At 52.0% G+C, this 20,476-nt stretch overlaps 2 protein-coding genes across 3 annotated transcripts in view; one reads left to right on the forward strand and one right to left on the reverse strand.

Annotated features, from left to right (window-relative positions):
- Positions 1 to 20,476, reverse strand: part of DYSF (dysferlin) — a 73,501-nt gene that overhangs the window by 49,124 nt on the left and 3,901 nt on the right. Inside the window, exons 3-24 of one of the 2 annotated variants that reach the window (XM_079305522.1) lie at positions 20,107 to 20,198; positions 18,702 to 18,807; positions 16,824 to 16,938; positions 15,581 to 15,777; positions 14,354 to 14,482; positions 14,183 to 14,245; positions 14,017 to 14,067; positions 13,909 to 13,939; positions 13,384 to 13,499; positions 12,349 to 12,475; positions 12,003 to 12,106; positions 10,288 to 10,356; positions 10,157 to 10,200; positions 9,972 to 10,054; positions 8,397 to 8,438; positions 7,590 to 7,705; positions 7,204 to 7,317; positions 6,510 to 6,687; positions 5,399 to 5,523; positions 4,370 to 4,476; positions 2,034 to 2,226; positions 999 to 1,154 (exon numbers count right to left, since the gene is read on the reverse strand). In XM_079305522.1, coding sequence (XP_079161648.1) covers positions 999 to 1,154; positions 2,034 to 2,226; positions 4,370 to 4,476; positions 5,399 to 5,523; positions 6,510 to 6,687; positions 7,204 to 7,317; positions 7,590 to 7,705; positions 8,397 to 8,438; positions 9,972 to 10,054; positions 10,157 to 10,200; positions 10,288 to 10,356; positions 12,003 to 12,106; positions 12,349 to 12,475; positions 13,384 to 13,499; positions 13,909 to 13,939; positions 14,017 to 14,067; positions 14,183 to 14,245; positions 14,354 to 14,482; positions 15,581 to 15,777; positions 16,824 to 16,938; positions 18,702 to 18,807; positions 20,107 to 20,198 — 2,358 coding nt within the window. The remainder of the gene's footprint in view (positions 1 to 998; positions 1,155 to 2,033; positions 2,227 to 4,369; positions 4,477 to 5,398; positions 5,524 to 6,509; positions 6,688 to 7,203; positions 7,318 to 7,589; positions 7,706 to 8,396; positions 8,439 to 9,971; positions 10,055 to 10,156; positions 10,201 to 10,287; positions 10,357 to 12,002; positions 12,107 to 12,348; positions 12,476 to 13,383; positions 13,500 to 13,908; positions 13,940 to 14,016; positions 14,068 to 14,182; positions 14,246 to 14,353; positions 14,483 to 15,580; positions 15,778 to 16,823; positions 16,939 to 18,701; positions 18,808 to 20,106; positions 20,199 to 20,476) is intronic. The other variant, XM_079305523.1, reaches the window with a different exon arrangement.
- The window catches only part of LOC306801947 (C-type lectin domain family 4 member F-like), a 54,441-nt gene continuing 39,247 nt past the window's right edge, over positions 5,283 to 20,476 (forward strand). The window contains exon 1 of the mRNA XM_079305521.1: positions 5,283 to 5,319. The gene's annotated coding sequence lies outside the window, so the exon portion shown is untranslated. The remainder of the gene's footprint in view (positions 5,320 to 20,476) is intronic.

The raw sequence follows: 20,476 nt of genomic DNA on the forward strand, positions 1-20,476 counted from the left end.
GTCAAGGACAGGGAGAGATTCAGGGACATGGACAAGGGCAGGGACAAGAACTTGGAAAAGGACAGGGACAAGGGCAGGGACAAGGACAGGGACAAGAGCAGGGACAAGGACAGGAGCAGGGAGAACAAGGACAGGGACCCCCTCTGGGGTCAGGACACCAAACCCAACCCACACATTCAAAACCAGGAACAATCTCCAGGAATTTTTCCTCCTGGCTCTTTTCCCTCTCTCCCAGTGCTGCTGGTTTTCCATCCGAAAATCATGGATAAGGAAAAAATCCCAATGTTGGAATTTGAGTTCATTTTTTTGTGCCATTTGGGAATCGGAATTTTATTTCATTTATTTTATTTCCCTTTCTTTTTTTTTTCTTTTTTTTTTTTTTTTTAGCTTGCTCCATGCTGATTTTCTGCTCTGGATATTTTCCAGACCTGAAATATCCTTGGAGACAAGAGAAGCTCAGGAAGTGCCTGGGAGCCAAAACTTTCTGGAGTGGCAAAGGGTCAGGAATTTGTGAAAATATTAAAGAATGAGAAAAAAAATAAAACTGATTTTTCTAAAAAAGCACAAACTGGAAAAAAATTTCCCTGCCTTAGAATTGAAGGATAAAGGGAGGTATCCAGGGAATCTGTGGAAGATCCATGGAGGAGGAGCTGGACTCCACCAGCAGCACAACCTGGAATTTTTCCTGCAGTTTCAGCCAGGTGGAATTCCAAGAGAAGCTGTGGCTGCCCCTGAATCCCTGGAAATCCAAGGTCAGGTTGGATGGACTTGGATCCACCTGGGATAGTGGAAGCTGTCCCTGCCCATGGATGGGGTGGAATTGTTGGGATTTAAGTTCTATACCCAACCCAAACCTTTCCATGATTCCATGATACTGAGGCTGAACCTTGCTGGGATTTGAGCTTTCCCTGCGGGATTTCCCATCTTTTTTTATTACTTTTAGTGGAAAAACTGCTTGGAAAATCAAGATTCCACCTTGGACACGCTTCCAAAGGTACCTTGAGGAAGATGGTCTGGAGCTTCCCGCAGTTCCGGCCGCAGCAGTTGGAGATGTTCCGGGAATACAGGACCTGGTGGGCCGGGACACGGGCGTAGGCCACGCGTTTGTCCCCCTGGAGCATCCAGATGATGATGTCTGGGAGGCTGTTCTGGGGCTGGAAAACACAATTCCATAGGATCCCGTTGGGATGGATCCACCAGCGCAGACCAGAACGGGATGGTGAAATCGTGGAATGGTTTGGGATGGGAGGGATCTTAAATCCCATCCTGTTCCATGGGCAGGGATGCATCCCACTGTCCCAGGTGGATCCAGCCTGTCCTTGAACATTCCCAGGGATCCAGGGGCAGCCACAGCAAATCTGGGAATCCCAGCCCAGGCAGGAATCCCTTCCCAAGATCCCAGCCCAATCTCCCCTTTCCCAGTGGAGCCATTCCCTGTGTCCTTGTCCCCAATTCCAGCTCTCCTGGAGCCCCTGCAGGGACTCTGAGCATCCCCTGGAATTTTCCCTTCTCCAGGGGAACATTCCCAGCTCTCCCAGCCTGGCTTCAGAGCAGAGGGGCTCCAGAATCCCAGAATGGTTTTGCTGGGAAGAACCTTAAATCCCATCCCATTCCCCATCCAAACAGGGGCACCTCCCACTATCCCAGGTTTATCCAAGCCTTATCCAACCTTGGGTGATTGTTCCCCTGATGGAAATCCAAGGAAAACATGGACACTGCACTTTCCCATGGGAATCCTGGCTCTGAGAGTTCCCTGGAATTTTCCCTTCTCCAGGGGAACATTCCCAGCCAGAATTCCCCCTTTTCCAACTGTGGGATCAGCCTGGAGTACGTGGAGTTCCCTCCCACCAACATTCCAAGCCCTTCTCCCACTGTTTCTCCCTATCCATGAGTTGACCTCAACTCATCCAGACCAACCTCAACCACGGAGCCAAACCCGGTGCCGTGGGAGAATCCATGGATTTGGGATCCAGGATGAAACACCACCCCTTGATTCCCACAAAAACCACGATGGGAAAACCAGGAAGAGTCACCTCCTCCGCCATGGCCTGGAGCCGGCTGAGCCAATCCTCCGCCTGATCCAGGATTTGGGAAAGGCCGGAATTGTCGTGCTTGAGCCTCAGGGCCACCTTCAGGATCTGCTCCAGGTGGGAGCTCCGGAAGCGGAACAGGTTCTGATCCAGGTGGGTGCTGGATGCCTTCGCCAGGACGTCGGGAAGCTTCAGGCTGCAGGGATAGGAGGGAATCAGGGATTGGGCATGGACCCTGAAGGTCGTTAAGGGTGTTAATTATCACTAATCATCATTAATGGACTATTAATAGTCACTAATGGTCAGCAATCATCATCAATGGTGGTTAATGATCATTAAAGATCAATGGTCAGATGGTAAATGGTCACTAATTGTCATCAATGGTCACCAAATATCATTAATGGTCATTAATGGTCATTAAAGGTCAACCATCATCATTAATGGTCATTAATAGTCATTAACAGTCACCAGTCATGATTAATGGTGATTAATGGTCACCAACCATCATTAATGGCCATTAATGGTCATTAAAGGTCAATCATCATCATTAATGTCATTAATGGTCACTAATGGTCATCAATCATCATCAATGGTCTTTAATAGTCACCAGTCATGATTGATGGTGATTAATGGTCACTAATGGTCACCAGTCATTATTAAAGGTGATTGATGGCCATTAATGGTCACCAATGATCACTGATAGCCATTAATGGTCATTAGAGCTCATTAATAGTCACCAATCATCATTAATCATGGTTAATGGTCACTAATTGTTACTAATGGTCACAAATCATAATTTATGCTCATTAATGGTCACCAGTCATCATTAAAGGTGATTAATGGCCATTAGAGTCACTAATCATCATTAATGGTCATTAATGATCAACAGTCATCATTAAAGGTGATTAATTGCTATTAATGGTCACCAATCATCATCAATGGTCATTAATGCTCACAAATCATCATTAATTCTCATTAATGGTCATTAATGCTCATTAATTAGTTCCAAATCCACCCTCAATAGCTCATTCATCTTCTTGAGGGATATTCCGGCTGTTTTTAATGTTTTTTTCCATATTTTCAGCGGATTTCCCAGGAATTGAGAAGCCACCAAAAATATTTGGGAACAGGAAGAGCAAAGAGCTTCAAACCACATCTGGAATTCCCCCGGGAATCGGGATGGGAATGAGCCACACCCACATCTTAATATCCATTGATCCAAGCTCCTGGAAAAATGGATCAGGTGCCAAACTGGGAGGTGTTCCTGTAAAATTCAAGGATTTATGGATCCGCTGCTATAAATGAACTTCCTGCTCCCGCATCCCGAGCTGCAAATCAGGATTTCCTCCGGAAAAAATAGATGGAGAGAAAGATAAATTTGTTTTTAGGCCGTGGAGAGGTTTGGAAGGAGATTTTTTAGGATGTGGCATTCCCACCTTGGGAATTGGGATAAGTAAATCACATTTTTGTTGTGGGAAAATACGGAGAACATGGAATTATGGAGTGGTTTGGGATGTTCCACTGTCCCAGGTTGCTCCAAGCCTGGCCTTGGATGTTTCCAGGGATGAGGATTTGGAGTGAGGGAAAATGAGCAGGGAAAAGGTGGAAAAAGAGGGGGAAAGGGGAAAAAAGCGGGGGGAAAATGGGGGGGATGGAAAAAAAAGGGGGGAAGGAAAAAAAGGGAAAAAATGGAAAAAAGAAAAGTGGAGAAAAGGGGGGAAAAAGGGGGGGAGAGGAAAAATGTAAAACTGAAAAAAGGGGGGAAACAAAGGGAAAGGGGAATGGGGAAAAAAAGGAGAAAAGGAAAAATATTAGAATGGAAAAAAGGAGTGAGAAAGAAGGAGAAAAAAGAAGAAAAAAGGGGGAAGGGAGAAAAGAAAAAAAGCAAAAAAGAGAGAAGTGGAGGAGGGCAAAAGAGGGAAAATATGGAAAAGGAAAAACTGAAAAAAGGGGGGAAATTAATAAAAGGAAAGTGGGAAAAGTGGAGAAATGGTGGAAAAAGGGGCAAGGGGAAAAGGTGGGAGAGAAAATAGAAAAAATGAAAAATGTGGGGAAAAAAGGACAGAGCAAACAAAAAATGGATAAAAGAGAAAAGGGGGTAAGGAGGGAAAATGAAAAAAAGGGAGGAAAAGAAGAGGAGAAAAAAGGAGGGAAAATGAGAAAATAGGGAAAAGGAGGGGGAAAGGGTAAAAAGGGGGAATGGGGGAAAATGGGAATAAAGGAAAAAAAAGGGGAAAAAGGGGAGACAAAAGGAAGGAGAAGAGGGGCAGAGGCAGTGGTCCCTTCCAAGATCAAGAAGAAACATCTGGAAAAGTTTGCATCCCGAATTTCTGGAATACCTGCAGTCGGCGATGACGTCATCGAGCAGTTGGGATCCCAGGGCCTCCAGCTCCATGGGAGAGCAGCTGGATTTCAGAGCCACCTGGATCTTCTCCAGGTTTGCCTCCTGCAGGAAAAGTGGGGATCAGGAGCTGTGGAATCACCCGGAATCCCATCCCGCTCCCAGGATATTCCCAGCAAGATGCTGGGGAAGCTCCCCGGGATCAGAGATTCTACTCTGGGTCCCAGCAGGGATCTGAATCCAAATGTTTGGAGCTCTGGGGGAATCAATGAGGAAATCCAACAGGAAATCTCAGAAATGGCTCAGGAGTGGAAGGGTGGCCCCTGAATTCCTGGAATTGTCTCCAGGTTGGACAGGGCTTGAAGCAAGCTGGGATTGTGGAAGGTGAACATGGAATGGGATGGGATTTATGGTGTCCTCCAAACTCAAATCATTCCAGGATTCTGGAGCCCCTCTGCTCTGGGAGAGCTGGGAATGTTCCCCTGGACAAGGGAAAATTCCAGGGAATCCTCAGAGTCCCTGAAGAGGCTCCAGGAGAGCTGGAATTGGGGACAAGGCCTGGAGGGACAGGACACAGGGAATGGCTCCACTGGGAAAGGGCAGATTGGGCTGGGATCTTGGGAAGGAATTCCTGCCTGGGCTGGGATTCCCAGATTTGCTGCCCCTGGATCCCTGGCAGTGCCCAAGGCCAGGCTGGATCCACCTGGGACAGTGGGAGGTGTCCCTGCCATGGATGGGGTGGGAATGGGATGGGATTTAAGGTCCTTTCCCACCCAAACCATTCCAGGATTCTGTGATTCCATGAAGCTCTGTGTCACTGGATGCTCCCCATCTGGAGGTGGCCTCTGTCCCTTCCCAGTGTCCCCAGGGATGTCCGAGGAATGCCCCCAGGGGTGTCCCAGGAATGTCCCCAGAGTGTCCCCAGAGTGTCCCCAGAGTGTCCCCAGAGTGTCCCCAGGGTATCCCAGGTGTCCCCAGAGTGTCCCCAGAGTGTCCCCAGGGTGTCCCAGGTGTCCCCGGTCGTCACCAGCCGCTCGGCTCCGGACAGCAGCAGGTTCTGGGCGTCCAGGCGGTGCCCGATGTCCTCCCAGTACGAGGACAGCACCACCACGGGCTTCACGTTCCCCCAGGGCAGGTAATAGTAGTGACAACCTGGGGGACAGCACGGCGTCACCTCGGGATGTCGGGATAACGGGACACGCCCCTCGGGAGCGGGGATGGATGGGGAAGAGTGGGATTGGGATGGGAATTTGACTCAGAAGGTTTTGGAGAGAAAGATGGGAATGGTGTTCCCCAAATCCTTGAGATCCCATCGAGATCCAACAGGATCTGACTCCATGGCTCCGGCAGAGAGGCCAGAAACCATCTCAGCATTCCAGGTGGGATGAGGATGGGAGGCAGGGAAAGGCCAGGGAAAAGCTCCCCCAAAAAAACCATCTCATGGAGCTGAGAGAAGTCCCAGCTTCCCTGCTCCTTCCCAAACACAAATTCCCCACGGCTGAGGTGGGAAAACCCTCTGGAGCTGTCTGGTACAAGCATGGACAACTTCAGCAGGATCACCTGGACACAACCTCCTTCCCCTGGATCCCTGGAAGTGTCCAAGGCCAGGCTGGACACTGGGGCTTGGACCAGCCCGAGATAGTGGGAGGTGGCCCTGAACATGGATGGGGTGGGAATGGGATGGGATTTAAGGTCTCTTCCAACCACAACATTCCAGGAATACGGAGACTCTCTGCTCTGGGAGAGCTGGGAATGTTCCCTGGAGATTGGAAAATTCCAGGGGATCCTCAGAGTCCCTGCAGGGGCTCCAGGAGAGCTGGAATTGGGGACAAGGCCTGGAGGGACAGGACACAGGGAATGGCTCCACTGGGAAAGAAAGGGGAGATTGGGCTGGGATCTTGGGAAGGAATTCCTGCCTGGGCTGGGATTCCCAGATGCCCCTGGAACTCTGGCAGTGCCCAAGGCCAGGTTGAACACTGGGGATTGAAAATCCACCTGGGACAGTGGAACCCACCCATACCCACAGAACCAGACACCCTTCAACCCCCTCCCAACCCAAACCACTCCATCATTCCATGGTTCTCTCCCAGCAGCCGGGTTTGGATCATCCCAAAGGACGGAACCCGAGCCGTGCTCACCGTCGAAGACGGCCCGGCTGTACTGGGTGGTGGAGGCCAGGGGCAGGCAGGTGGTGTCGAACTTGTTGCCGTAATTCCCGATGCTGACCTCGAACTGGACGGCGCCGTCCACGCCCTGGAGCATCGTGGCCGAGTAGAAGGCGGCAAAGAGGGAATATTTCCGTCGGCGCAGGTATTTCTGGAATACGGATGGGAGTTGGGACGTGGAGGAGATGCTGGTGGTGATGTTGAGGAATGGCTGAGGGAATTGGGAAGGGGCTGGAGAATCAGGAATAGCTAGCTCGGGGAAATGGGAAGGACACAGGGAATGGCTTCACTGGGAAAGGGGAGATTGGGCTGGGATCTTGGGAAGGAATTCCTGCCTGGGCTGGGATTCCCAGATTTGCTGTGGCTGCCCCTGGATCCCTGGCAGTGTCCAAGGGCAGGTTGGACACTGGGGCTTGGAGCACCCTGGAAACAAGGAATTTATCCCTACCCATGGGATGGGATCAGCTTCACCCAAACCCTTCCATGATCCCACAATTCCATACTCACCATGACCAGCTCAGATGGACCAACCTGGACACTTTGGGACGGAAATTTTGGAGACCCCTCCAAAAGCTCACAGACCATGGGACAACCCCCAACCGCAGCCAACATCCCTTCCCTAGCATCCCACATGCCATTCCCAGAGATTTTCCAGGAATTCCAGTACCTCCACCCTCAGGATGTCATCAGCAGGAATCTCCTCCACCTTCTGCTCCATGTGCTCCACCAGTTTGGTCTCCAGCTCCACCAGGATCCGGCCCCGATACGCGACCCCCTCGCCCTTGGGATAGACCAGGAACAGCCATCAGGATCCCAAAATTCCCTTCCCAAGGCCAAACTCTGCCTTTGCTTCCAAGGAGCTTCATCATCTGGCAAAGAATTCCAGCTGGCTCTTCCAAGGCAGAATTTTGGGAGCAGAGCGGGATCGGGAGGCGTTAGCGGGAATAGCCAGGAGCGGGAAACGCAGCGCAGGCTCCTGATGACAAAGCCAGGTTGGGTTAGAAGCAGCTTTTTTGGGAAAAGAGGAGCCGGAGGGTTATTTTGGGATGTCACCTTTCCCAAGTTGAGCGTCTCGTAGGGATCGGGAAATCCGGTGAATTCCCGGGGGCTGCCGTACAGGTTGATGTAGCAGGGCCCGAAGGTTGGCAGGAATCCCAGCCCGTCATCCACTGGGAATGGCAGGGAAAAGAGGGATTAGGGATTCCTGGAGGCGCCTTGGGAATGTGTCACGCTCGCTGTAGGATCACACAGCCACCAAAATCCTGGAATTTTCCACCCGTTTTGGATCCCACAACCTCACCTTGGAGCAGGAGAAAGATATGGAGGGTGTGGTGCTGAATCCTGGGAATTCCCAATCCCAGGAATAGTTCCCATGGAAAAGGGTGAGGTCAGAGAGGGGTTGGACAAGAGTAAGAGTGACAGGAGAGAGGAAAGAGCCTCAAGATGTGCCAAGGGACGTTTAGGTTGGATTTTTGGGAAAATTCCTTCCTGGAAAGGACTGTCCCCATCCCTGGAGGGATTGCACATCCCTGTGGATGTGGCACTTGGGGACACGGATACTGGGTGGCCTTGGGAGCCAAAGGATCAGAGGGATTTTCCAATCCTGTGATTCCACGAGGACAAACACTCGTTTTTATGGAATTTTGAGCAGGAATCCTGCCCTGAGCTCCATGTGCCCGACCGGCTCCACATTCCGGACACGACAGCATCCCAGGAATCCCCAAAGGGCCAAACCGGAGCCATTCCCTTTTCCCAAGGTGCCCAACTCATCCCAGCTGATCCTCCCCCAGTCCAGAGAGCGGAACCAGTAAAACCAGTCCCAGGATGTGCTGGAAAACTGGGATGTTACTGGGAACGTACGGTCCGAGGGTTTCAGAGGCTTCGCGGGAGCAGGAAACTCATCTGAGGCACAAAGAGAGGGAGAGAGGTTGGGAAAGGTTGGAAGAGGAGCATGGAAAAGGGATGGAGATGAGAGTGAGGGTGGAGATTCCCACGAGGTTTAGTGTGGGGAGACAGAGAGAGAAAGGGAGAGGTTTTTCATGGAATCATGGAATGGTTGGGGTGGGAAGGAACCTTAAATCCCATCCAGGTGCATCCAGGAACACTTCCCACTATCCAGGTCGTTCCAACCCGGCCTTGGGAAATTCCAGAGGATGTGGGATTGGGGTGGAGTAGGATTGGAAAATCCCTGAGTTGCGTTCCCAGAAATTTCCTCAGGATCAAGCAGTGGTGGGAAGGGAAATGCCAACTATGGATTCCCCCATTCCCATCCTCCTTCCCAGCCTCTCTCTCTCTTTCTCTCTCTCCAGCCCATCCCAGGATCTGTGTTGGGATTGGGAAGAGGGGATTGGACAGTGCCAGGCGTGGGACAGGGCGGGAGCCTCTGGATCGTGTCCCAATCCATGGAATCATGGAATGGTTTGGCAAGACCTTAAAGCTCATCCCATTCCATGGGCAGGGACACATCCCACTATCCCAGGGTGCTCCAAGCTTTTTCCAGCGTGGCCATCCCATGTCCCCACAGCTCAAAGCCAAGTGCAGAATTCCTGCTGGGATCACGAATTCCATGGAAGTGCTGGCAGCAGGGAAAGCTCATGCAGGTGGAAGCTCCAAAGACATGTCCCAAATTCCCACCCTCCCACCTGGCACCAGTGAGAGTGACACCCAGCTGAGCCCTGCCACATCTAGGGGTCCTTAACCTCCAAAAATTCCCATGATTTGGAACAGGCTGGATGGGAATTCCCACCCTGTGACAGCCCCAGATGTCACCTCAGTGGGGCTGCAGGGGGGACGTGGCCTCTGCCACCACCACCACAACATGTCACCAACTTCCAGCACCCATGGACCCACAACTTCCATCCCCTGTTCCCAAGAATCCACCAAATCCCAAATCCAGAGGGGTTGGATCCATCCAGAAATGGGGCTCAGCTCAGAGTGATTGCAGGACCCTGTCCCATGTCCCCAGGCAGGGACAGTGACAGCTGTGATGTCCCCAAAGCCACCACCAACCTCCAGCCAAGCCATGCAGCTCCTCCATTGCCCCATTCCCAAGAATCCACCAAATTCCAAGAATCCAGAGTGGTTGGATCCATCCAGAATTGGGACACAGCTCGGAGGGATCACAGGATCCCATTTCTTGTCCCCAGGCGGGGACGGTGACAACTGTGGTGTCCCCAAACCCAACACCAACCTCCAGCCAGGCCATGGACCTGCAACTTCCTTTTCCCATTCCCAAGAATCCACCAAATCCTAAATCCAGAGGGATCCATCCAGAAATGGGGCACAGCTCAGAGCAATCGCAGGATCCCATTTCTTGCCCCCAGGCGGGGACAGTGACAGCTGTGACATCCCCAAAGCCACCACCAACCTCCAGCCAGGCCATGCAGCTCCTCCAAGGCCATGCATCCCAAATCCCAGCCTGCTTCCCGCCCTTACCCTCCAGCTCCCCGCCGGGGGCCGAAATCTTGGACATTCCGAGGAAAGCGGTGCCGATGACGTCATTGTGCGTCAGACGGTCCCTGTGAGGTGACACCGTCACTTTGGGGACAGTGGGGCAGGGGAGGGGGGTGTCCCCGTGTCCATCCCCTGCTCAGGGCACTGGGAATGCAATTCCCACTCACCAGTCGGTCACACGGATCCTCATGCGCTCGCACATGGAAGGGAACTGGGAAAAGGGACACGGGGACAAGGTGAGTGGCACTGAGGGGACCCTGGGGACAGCGGGAGGGACCTTGGGGACAGCAGTGCTCACCATGGCTGGCAGGGTCAGGCACTGGTTCCACTGGGGGTTGGCGTTTTTCTCCAGGATCCGGGAGTAGAGCTGGAAGGGAGGGAAGACTCAGATCCCCTAAAATCCACATTCAGCTTCTCTGAAATCTGGCCTCAGATTCCCTAAAATCCAGTCTCAGGCTCTTCAAAATCCAGCCTCAAATTCCCTAAAATTCTGCCTTAGATTCCCCCAAATCCAGCCTCAGGTTCCACAGAATCCAGCCTCAAATTCCCTAAAATTCTGCCTCAGATTCCCTAAAATTGAGACTCAGGCTCCTCAAAATCCAGCCTTTGATTCTCTAAAATCCAACCTCAGATTCTCCCCAAATCCAGCCTCAGATACCCTAAAGTTGATACTCAGATTCCCCCAAATCCTTCCTCAAATTCCCCAAAATCCAGCCTCAGGTTCCACAGAATCCAGCCTCAAATTCCCTAAAATTCTGCCTCAGATTCCCTAAAATTCTGCCTCAGATTCCCTAAAATTGAGACTCAGGCTCCTCAAAATCCTGCCTCAGATTCCCCCCAAATCCAGCCTCAGATACCCTAAAGTTGAGACTCAGATTCCCCCAAATCTTTCCCCAGGTTCCACAAAATCCAGCCTCAAATTCCCCAAAATCCAGCCTCAAATTCCCCAAAATCCAGCCTCCATTCCATGGGGTTCCTAAATCCCCTGGTGCAGGAGGCAGAGGATGTTTTGGATTTCCTGGGAATCTTCCCACTTTGGACCAGCAGGATCACATCTGCCTCACTCGAGGAGCAAATTCCCCCTTTCCAAGACCAAATTCCAGGACCAGGCCTGGAGCTCCATAGGGAGCATCCCCCTGCCATCCCAACCCCAAGGATATCCCACGGAAATCCCAGTCCCAAAGAGCTGGGAGGGAATGTCCCACTGCCATCCCAATCTCCAGAACATCCCACTGAAATCCCAATCCCAAATATCTGGGTGGGAATGTCCCACTGCCATTCCAGCATCAAGGATATCCCACCAAAATCCCAATCCCAAGGACATTCTGCTGCCCTCCCAATCCCAAATATCTGGGAGGGAACGTCCCACTGCCATTCCAGCCCCAATGACATCCCAGTGTGATCCCAGTCCCAAAGATCTGGGTGGGAATGTCCCACTGCCATTCCAACCTCAAGGATTTCCCACTGAAATCCTAACTCAAAGGATATCCCACAGAAATTCCCACTGAAATCCCATTCCCAGGGACATCCCACCGAAATCCCAATCCCAAATATCTAGGTGGGAATGTCCCACTGCCATTCCAGCCTCAAGGATTTCCCACCAAAATCCCAACCCAAAGGATATCCCACCAAAAACCGAATCCCAAATATCCGGGAGGGAATATCCCACTGCTATTCCAGCCTCAAGGATTTCCCACCAAAATCCCAATCCCAAGGATATCCCACTGAAATCCCAATCCCAAATATCTGGGTGGGAATGTCCCACTGCCATTCTAACCTCAAGGATTTCCCACCGAAATCCCAATCCCAAATATCTGGGTGGGAATATCCCACTGCCATTCCAGCCCCAAGGACACCCCACTGAAATCCCAATCCCAAATATCCAGATGGAATGTCCCACTGCCATTCTCAATCCCAGGGACATCCCACTGTTATCCCAGCCCCGGGAACACCCCGCTGCCATCCCAATCCCGCTGCCATTCCCGGGATCCCGGAGGATCCCGCCCCACTGACCGTTTTCCCAGCAAAGCTGACTTCCACAAACGGATCCACCAGGTTCTTCTTGTTGCTCTCGAAGCCGAAGATCTGCCGGACATTGTCCATGACGGCGTCATCCACTGGGAAAAGAGGGAGATGCCAAAATTCCTGGAATTCCGCAGCATCCAGAGGCTCCCACCAGCGGGATGGAGGACGCGGAAAAGCAGGGGGATAAAACCAGTTTGGACCAGTAGGAAACTCCTCTCCCATAAAACTGCCCGATATCCACGGATTGAGATCCTCCCTTGGATCGTTCAGTTCTCCAGGCGGTAATTCCTGCCTGGAATGTCGCCATTCCCAGGGATCCGAAGGGAAAACCTACTCTGGGGCAAATCCTCGGCTTTGAAGATCTTGAGGCAGAACTGGGCCCCCCTGAGGGTGACCCCGGTGGGGCGCAGCAGGTTGGCCTCGATGTCCTCCTTGTCCTCGGCCGCCTCCTTCTTCTCCAGCTGTGGGAAGAGGACAACGGGAAAAGTCACCCCTGGATTCGGGAATGAGCAGGAAAATCCCAAAAGAGAAAGGCTGGGTGGATTTGCCATCCCTGGGAGTGTCCAAGGGGAGGTTGGAGGGGGGTTTGGAGCACCCTGGGATAGTGGGAGGTGAACCTGAATATGGAATGGGATGGGATTTATGGTGTCCTCCAAACTCAAACCATTCCAGGATTCTGGAGTCCCTCTGCTCTGGGAGAGCTGGGAATGTTCCCTGGAGAAGGGAAAATTCCAGGGAATGCTCAGAGTCCCTGCAGGGGCTCCAGGAGAGCTGGAATTGGGGACAAGGCCTGGAGGGACAGGACACAGGGAATGGCTCCACTGGGAAAGGGGAGATTGGGCTGGGATCTTGGGAAGGAATTCCTGCCTGGGCTGGGATTCCCAGATTTGCTGCCCCTGGATCCCTGGCCAAGACCAGGCTGGATCCACCTGGGACAGTGGGAGGTGTTCCTGAGAGGGAATGGACGGGATTTAATATCCTCCCATCCCAAACCATTCCAGGATTCCATGAGAAAACGCAGCAGCGCTTTTCCCCCAAAACAGAGGAAGATCCAAACCGTGGCGGAATATCCCAGGGCTGAAATATCCCAAAACTGGAATGTTCCAGGACTGAAATATCCCAAAACTGGAATGTTCCAGGACTGGAATATCCCAGGAATAGAATGTCCCAGGGCTGGAATATCTCAGAGCTGGAAGGTGCCAGAACTGGAATATCCTAGAACTGGAATGTTCCAGAGCTGGAATGTCCCAGAACTAGAATATCCTAGAACTGGAATGTTCCAGAGCTGGAATGTCCCAGAGCTGGAATGATCCAGAGCTGGAATATCCCAGGGCTGGAATGTCCCCTCATTCCCAGTGGGAATACTCACGGGAGCTTCGTCTCCAGGCCCCAGCACGCAGGCGCTGACCTTCAGGTAGCCCTTGGCTCCCGCGGAAAAATCCTCCGGATCCGAGAGGAGCAGCCACTTCCTGCGGAAAGCGTGTTCTGTGGGAAAACATGGAAAACTGGGAATTACTCCTTGGATGCGCAGGGAGCTCAGGAATGCCCCTGGATGGGGTTTAAATGAAAATCATGGAATGGGATAAGGAAATATTTCAGTTCCTTTCTCAGGAAGGGACCAGGGAGGAGGGAGGGGTTTTTGGGAATGGAATTCCCAGAGAAGCTGTGGATGCTCCATCCCTGGAAGTGTCCAAGGCCAGGCTGGATGGACTTGGATCCACATGGGATAGTGGAATTTTTTCTGGATGGAACCAGATGATCCTTAACGTCCCTTCCCACCCAAACCATTCTGGAATTCCACGATCATGGATACAGGGTTCCTCTGTGGGAGAGCTGGGACGTGTGGGTGCATTTCCCAAAATAAAAATAAATAAAGGAGTTTCCCAAGGCTCACTTGGCTCGGAGTAAACGGTCTCCACATCCATCTGTGGGATTAAAGGAAAAGGAGATTCCAGAGTTCATCCAGAGCAGGAAATGCCCAGAAAAGGGGATGGGATCTTACCCGGAATTCCCCGATCACCGAATCCGTGCGGAACGATCGGGAATCTACGACCTGAAAATGAGGGAAAATGGGCAAATCAACCCAAATTCTGCTGGGATGGAGGATCCTGGGGAACAGGGGGTGTTTCACTGGGAAGGGGAGAATTCCAGGATTTCCCAACACTCACCGTGAGGAAAATGGGAGCATCGAACAGCTCCGAAGGGGACTCGAAGACGTTGAAGAAAAAAGTCTGTGGAAAACCGGGATAGGGATGAGGCATTATCCCAGTTTTACCCCAGAGCGCATTCCCACATCCCAGCCTCTCCCAGAACTGGTAGGAGTGGGAATTCCCGCTGACCTCATCGAAGAAGGGGCTGTTCCCTTTCCGGATCCGCGTTCTCCGGGTTTGTCCGGCCACCGTCACCTTCACCACCGGCCGGATCTGGATCCCGGGAAGCTGCCGGGCCTCGATGACCCTCACCCGGATCTGGGATGGAGGACAGGGAATCAGCGGGATGGGAATCACCGGGATCACCCCATGGGATGGAGGGCAGGAAATCACCGGGATGGGAATCACCGGGATCACCCCATGGGATGGAGGGCAGGAAATCACCGGGATGGGAATCACCCATGGGATGGAGAATGAAGAACCACCAGGATGGGAATCACTGGGATCATCCCATGGGATGGAGAATGAGGAATCACCAGGATGGGAATCACTGGGATCATCCCATGGATGGGGGATAGGGAGTCACCAGGATGGGAATCACTGGGATCATCCCATGGATGGGGGATAGGGAGTCACCAGGATGGGAATCACTGGGATCATCCCATGGATGGGGGATAGGGAGTCACCAGGATGGGAATCACTGGGATCATCCCATGGATGGGGGATAGGGAGTCACCAGGATGGGAATCACTGGGATCATCCCATGGATGGGGGATAGGGAGTCACCAGGACCACCCCATGGGATGGAGGCCAAGGAATCACCAGGATCATCCCATGGGAATGAGGACAGGGAATCAGTGGCATGGGAATCACTGGGACCATCCCATGGGATGGAGAATGAGGAATCACCAAGTTGGGAATCACTGGGATCATCCCACAGGATGGGGGACAGGGAATCAGCAGGATGGGAATCACCAGGATCATCCCATGGGATGGAGAATGAGGAATCACCAAGATGGGAATCATGGGGATGGAGGATGAGGAATGACTGGGATCATCCCATGGGATGGAGGACAAGGAACCACTGGGATCATCCCATGGGATGGAGGACAAGGAATCATTGGGATCATCCCATGGGATGGAGGACAAGGAATCACTGGGATCATCCCATGGGATGGAGGACAAGGAATCACTGGGATCATCCCATGGGATGGAGGACAAGGAATCACTGGGATCATCCCATGGGATGGAGGACAAGGAATCACTGGGATCATCCCACAGGATGGAGGACAAGGAATCAACCAGGATCATCCCATGGGATGGAAGACAAGGAATCAACCAGGATCATCCCATGGGACGGAAGACAAGGAATCACCAGGCCAACCCGCGGGATTTTCCAGGAACAGCTCACCCCACCTGGAAATCCTGCGCTTTGTTGGATAAGGGTTTTTTGGGCGAGCTCCTCCTCCTCCTCTTGCCGCCCTGGGCGTGATTCCCGGGATGTGGTTTCCTGGGGAGCGAGGGCGGCTCCGAGCCCGGCGCTCCCGGGAATGCCGAGGGCTCCGTGTCCCCCGCGGCCTCCGGATCCTCCGTGTCCTCGTCCCCGCCCGCCTCTGCCCGCGGGAGAAGGGACACGTGGGATTTGGGAATTGGTTTGTTTGTGGGGTTTTTTTTGGTTTGGGGTTTTTTTGGTGGTTTTTTTTGGGTTTTTTTTGGCTAGTGTTGAGATTAAATGCGTGAGATGGAATTTTTGGTTTGGACTAGCACATTTCTATTTTTTTATTTATATTATAGATAAAATGCATAGAGAATAATATCTATATTTTATCTATATTTTATTTATATTTTATCTATATTTCATATCTATATTATAGTACATGACATTATTTTAAGCCAACAAATTAAAAATTGAGATTTTTTTTTTTTAACAAGGCTTTTTAAGGGCAAACTGTTTAATTAAGAAAGAATACTTGAATTATTTTTATTTTTAAGTCAACAATTAATTTATTGTGGCTGGCAATGTGGAATATTTTAATTTTTATTTGCTAGTACAATATTTTATTTATATGTATTATATACAGTATGTATATATATAATATATATTAATTATATATGCTATATATACCATATATAGTATAATATTTAACTAATATTATTATTCATATAGTATTCATTATATTATATTTTATATTATTTTGCATTTTTATTTTCATATTTCTTATTTTATTTTATTTCAATTATATTATGCTATATTATATTAAAATACTATTCAGACTTACAAAGAAGAAGGTAAAAAGAAGGACAAAAACTTTGCCTTGAAACTTTTATTTTGCTTTATATATATTAAAACCTTGAATTTTAATATTTTTTACATTGTATTTATATTTTATTTCATATATATTTTATATATTTTAATATATATTAAAATATATTTAATTTTCTTTGCATCGATATTTATTTTCTATATTTTATATACAAAATAAATATCTTTTATATATATTTATATATTTTCAAATCTCCATGCGTTTACATTTTATTTCATATTTATTTTATACGTGATACCATACGCTCACCATTTAATTTCGTTATTTAATTCTACAATTTTCCTTTCAATTAATGAATTTTAATTAAGAAATGAATTAAATTAATGAATGCTCACCCGTGACCGTGTCCAGCTCGGCAGCAGCCGGCGCCGGCTCCGGAGGGGCCGGGGGTGGGAAAAGCGGGAGAGCGCCCGGAGGGGGGATGTAGGAAACCTGCAGGAACAGGGAGGCCTGGAAAAGAGGGAAAGAGCATTGGAGAGGCTGGGCTGGGAGAACTGGGATCAAACTGGGAGGGACACAAACTGGGAGGGATCCAGACTGGGATCAAACTGGGAGGGATTCAGACTGGGATCAAACTGGGAGGGATCCGGACTGGGATCAAACTGGGAGGGACAGGCTCAGACTGGAATGAAACTGGGAGCTTCAACTGGAAGGGACAGGACTCAAACTGGTCTCAGACTGGGAGGGAAGGGATTTGGACTGGGATCAGACTGGGAGGGATTCGGACTGGGATCAAACTGGGAGGGACACAAACTGGGATCAAATTTGGAGGGATTCAGACTGGTATCAAACTGGGAGGGATTCAAACTGGGATCAAACTGGGAGGGATTCAAACTGGGAGGGATTTGGACTGGGATCAAACTGGGAGGGATTCAAACTGGGATCACACTGGGAGGGAAGGGATTCAAACTGGGAGGGATCCAGACTGGGATCAAACTGGGAGGGATCCGGACTGGGATCAAACTGGGAGGGATCCAGACTGGAATCAAACTGGGAGGGATCCAGACTGGAATCAAACTGGGAGCCCCACTGGCCCTACCATGGCTCATACTGGTTCCGAATTGGGAACCCCAACTGGTCCCAAACTGGGATCCCCCACTGGCCATGGCTTGTACTGCTCCCAAACTGGGAGCCCCATCTGGTCCCAAACTGGGAGCCCCACTGGTCCTGCCATGGCTCATACTGGTTCCAAACTGGGAGCCCCATTGGTCCTGCCATGGCTCATACTGGTTCCGAATTGGGAACCCCAACTGGTCCCAAACTGGGAGCCCCCACTGGCCATGGCTTGTACTACTCCCAAACTGGGAGCCCCATCTGGTCCCAAACTGGGAGCCCCACTGGCCATGGCTCATACTGGTCCCAAACTGGGAGCCCCGCTGGCCCTGCCATGGTTCATACTGGTCCCAGACTGGGAGCCCCGCTGGCACTGGTGGCTCATACTGGTTCCAGACTGGGAGCCCCGCTGGCCCTGGTTCATACTGGTTCCAGACTGGGAGCCCCGCTGGCCATGGCTCATACTGGTCCCAGACTGGGAGCCCCGCTGGCCGTGGCTCATACTGGTCCCAGACTGGGAGCCCCGCTGGTCCTGCCATGGCTCATACTGGTCCCAGACTGGGAGCCCCACTGGTCCTGCCATGGCTCATACTGGTCCCAGACTGGGAGCCCCGCTGGCCGTGGCTCATACTGGTCCCAGACTGGGAGCCCCGCTGGCCCTGCCATGGCTCATACTGGTCCCAGACTGGGAGCCCCGCTGGCCGTGGCTCATACTGGTCCCAGACTGGGAGCCCCGCTGGCACTGGTGGCTCATACTGGCCCCAGACTGGGAGCCCCGCTGGCCGTGGCTCATACTGGTCCCAAACTGGGAGCCCCGCTGGCCCTGCCATGGCTCATACTGGTCCCAGACTGGGAGCCCCGCTGGCGCTGGTGGCTCATACTGGTCCCAGACTGGGAGCCCCGCTGGCGCTGGTTCATACTGGTCCCAGACTGGGAGCCCCGCTGGCGCTGGTGGCTCATACTGGTCCCAGACTGGGAGCCCTGCTGGTCCTGCCATGGCTCATACTGGTCCCAGACTGGGAGCCCTGCTGGCCCTGCCATGGCTCATACTGGTCCCAGACTGGGAGCCCCGCTGGCGCTGGTGGCTCATACTGGTCCCAGACTGGGAGCCCCGCTGGCACTGGTTCATACTGGTCCCAGACTGGGAGCCCCGCACTCACCCCGGTGCTCTCCTGGCGCGAGCCCAGCAGGGGGAGGCTGAACGAGGCCGCCAGGCTGGGAGCGCCCAGAACATCCCGGAGCGGCACCCGGCACTCCCCCAAAAACCTGCGGGAAACAGGGAGAGGATCAGGGCATCCGCAACATTCCAGGGATGGGGCTCTGGAGGAGCCCATGGAGATCTGCTCCTGAGCTCCACCAGCTCTGCATTGGCTCCTCTGGGATTTGCCAGGCTGGTGTGGATGTTGGGGATTTGGGATTTTTCCTGCTTGGAGCTCGTGGGGAGCTCACAACCACCTCAGAGCCAGGATTCCCATGGGAAGTGCAGTGTCCATGTTTGCCCTTGGATTTCCATCAGGGGAACAACCACCCAAGGTTGGATAAGGCTTGGATAAACCTGGGATGTGAGAGGTGTCCCTGCCTTGGATGGGGTGGGATGGGATGGGATTTAAGGTTCTTCCCAGCAAAACTATTCCAGAATTCTGGAGCCCCTCTGCTCTGGAGCCAGGCTGGGAGAGCTGGGAATGTTCCCCTGGAGAAGGGAAAATTCCAGGGGATGCTCAGAGTCCCTGCAGGGGCTCCAGGAGAGCTGGAATTGGGGACAAGGCCTGGAGGGACAGGACACAGGGAATGGCTCCACTGGGAAAGGGGAGATGGGGCTGGGATCTTGGGAAGGAATTCCTGCCTGGGCTGGGATTCCCAGATTTGCTGTGGATCCCTGGCAGTGCCCAAGGCCAGGCTGGATCCACCTGGGACACTGGGAGGTGCCAGCCAGAATCTTCCTGCTCCAGGATCCAGGACCCTCCTCCCATTTTCCCGTGGCTATTTATGGGCACCCACGAGTTGGAGCCGCCCCAAATTCCAGATCCTTTGGATTTCAGCCCAGCAGCAATTCCAGCCCCGGCTGCAGCCCTGGAACCAGGATCCTTCCCACCCAGGGCCTCTCCTAAAATAAATCCCTTCCTCTATTTTTTTCCCTTTTCCAAGCAGCTCTCCCACCCCACAGAGCCGGGAAAAGCCTGGAATCCCCAGAATCTCCTCGTTCCTCACCCAGCAGGAGCCCCCAGTCCATGGGGAACCCCTGGAATGGGGGACACCGGGATCAGCCGGAGGAAGGAAACCGGAGGCTCCGCTCCCGCCGCCCTTCCCGGCGCTGCCGGCGCCTTGGGAATGATTTTGGCAGCACTTCCCAAATCCCAGCCAAGTGTCCAAAGCGTCCATCCCCAAACAAGGACCTCCCCCTGTGTATTCCCGACCTTCCAAAGCTGGAATTTCCCCCCAGATTCCGAGCAGAGCAGCCCAAAAATGCAGCTCCAGCCTCCCACGGCGGAGTCTGGGAAGAGCCGGAGGAATCCCGGGAATGGGAAAAGGGAGGGGGGTCGTGGCTGGATCTGGAATTTTTCCCACCTGTTTCTTCCCATGGTTTCATGGTCCTTGACCACCACGGTGAGCTCGGCATCGGGATCCAACGGGACTCCCTTCAGATCCCACTCAAATCCCTGGGAAAAAAAGAGGAGGGAAGTAGAGAACCCAAATCCCAAATCCCCTCGGAATCACAGCATTCCCAAAGCCAGATTTCCCAGCAAATCAGGAAAAGTTGCCTTGGGAAAAATTTTTCCTTGGATTACCAGGAAGGAGCAAATCCCAGGAGCTGATCCAGTCCCAAATCTGTGCCTGTTTTCCCACCAAATTCCTTTTCTTTTTTGGAATTTTGTCCCATGGGAGCACAAGGACAGGGTTGGAAGGGAAAAGGTGCTGGAAAAATTCCCATTCCATA

The sequence above is a fragment of the Erithacus rubecula genome, assembly GCF_903797595.1.
Source record: "Erithacus rubecula genome assembly, chromosome: 5".
NCBI classification, from domain to species: Eukaryota; Metazoa; Chordata; class Aves; order Passeriformes; family Muscicapidae; genus Erithacus; species Erithacus rubecula.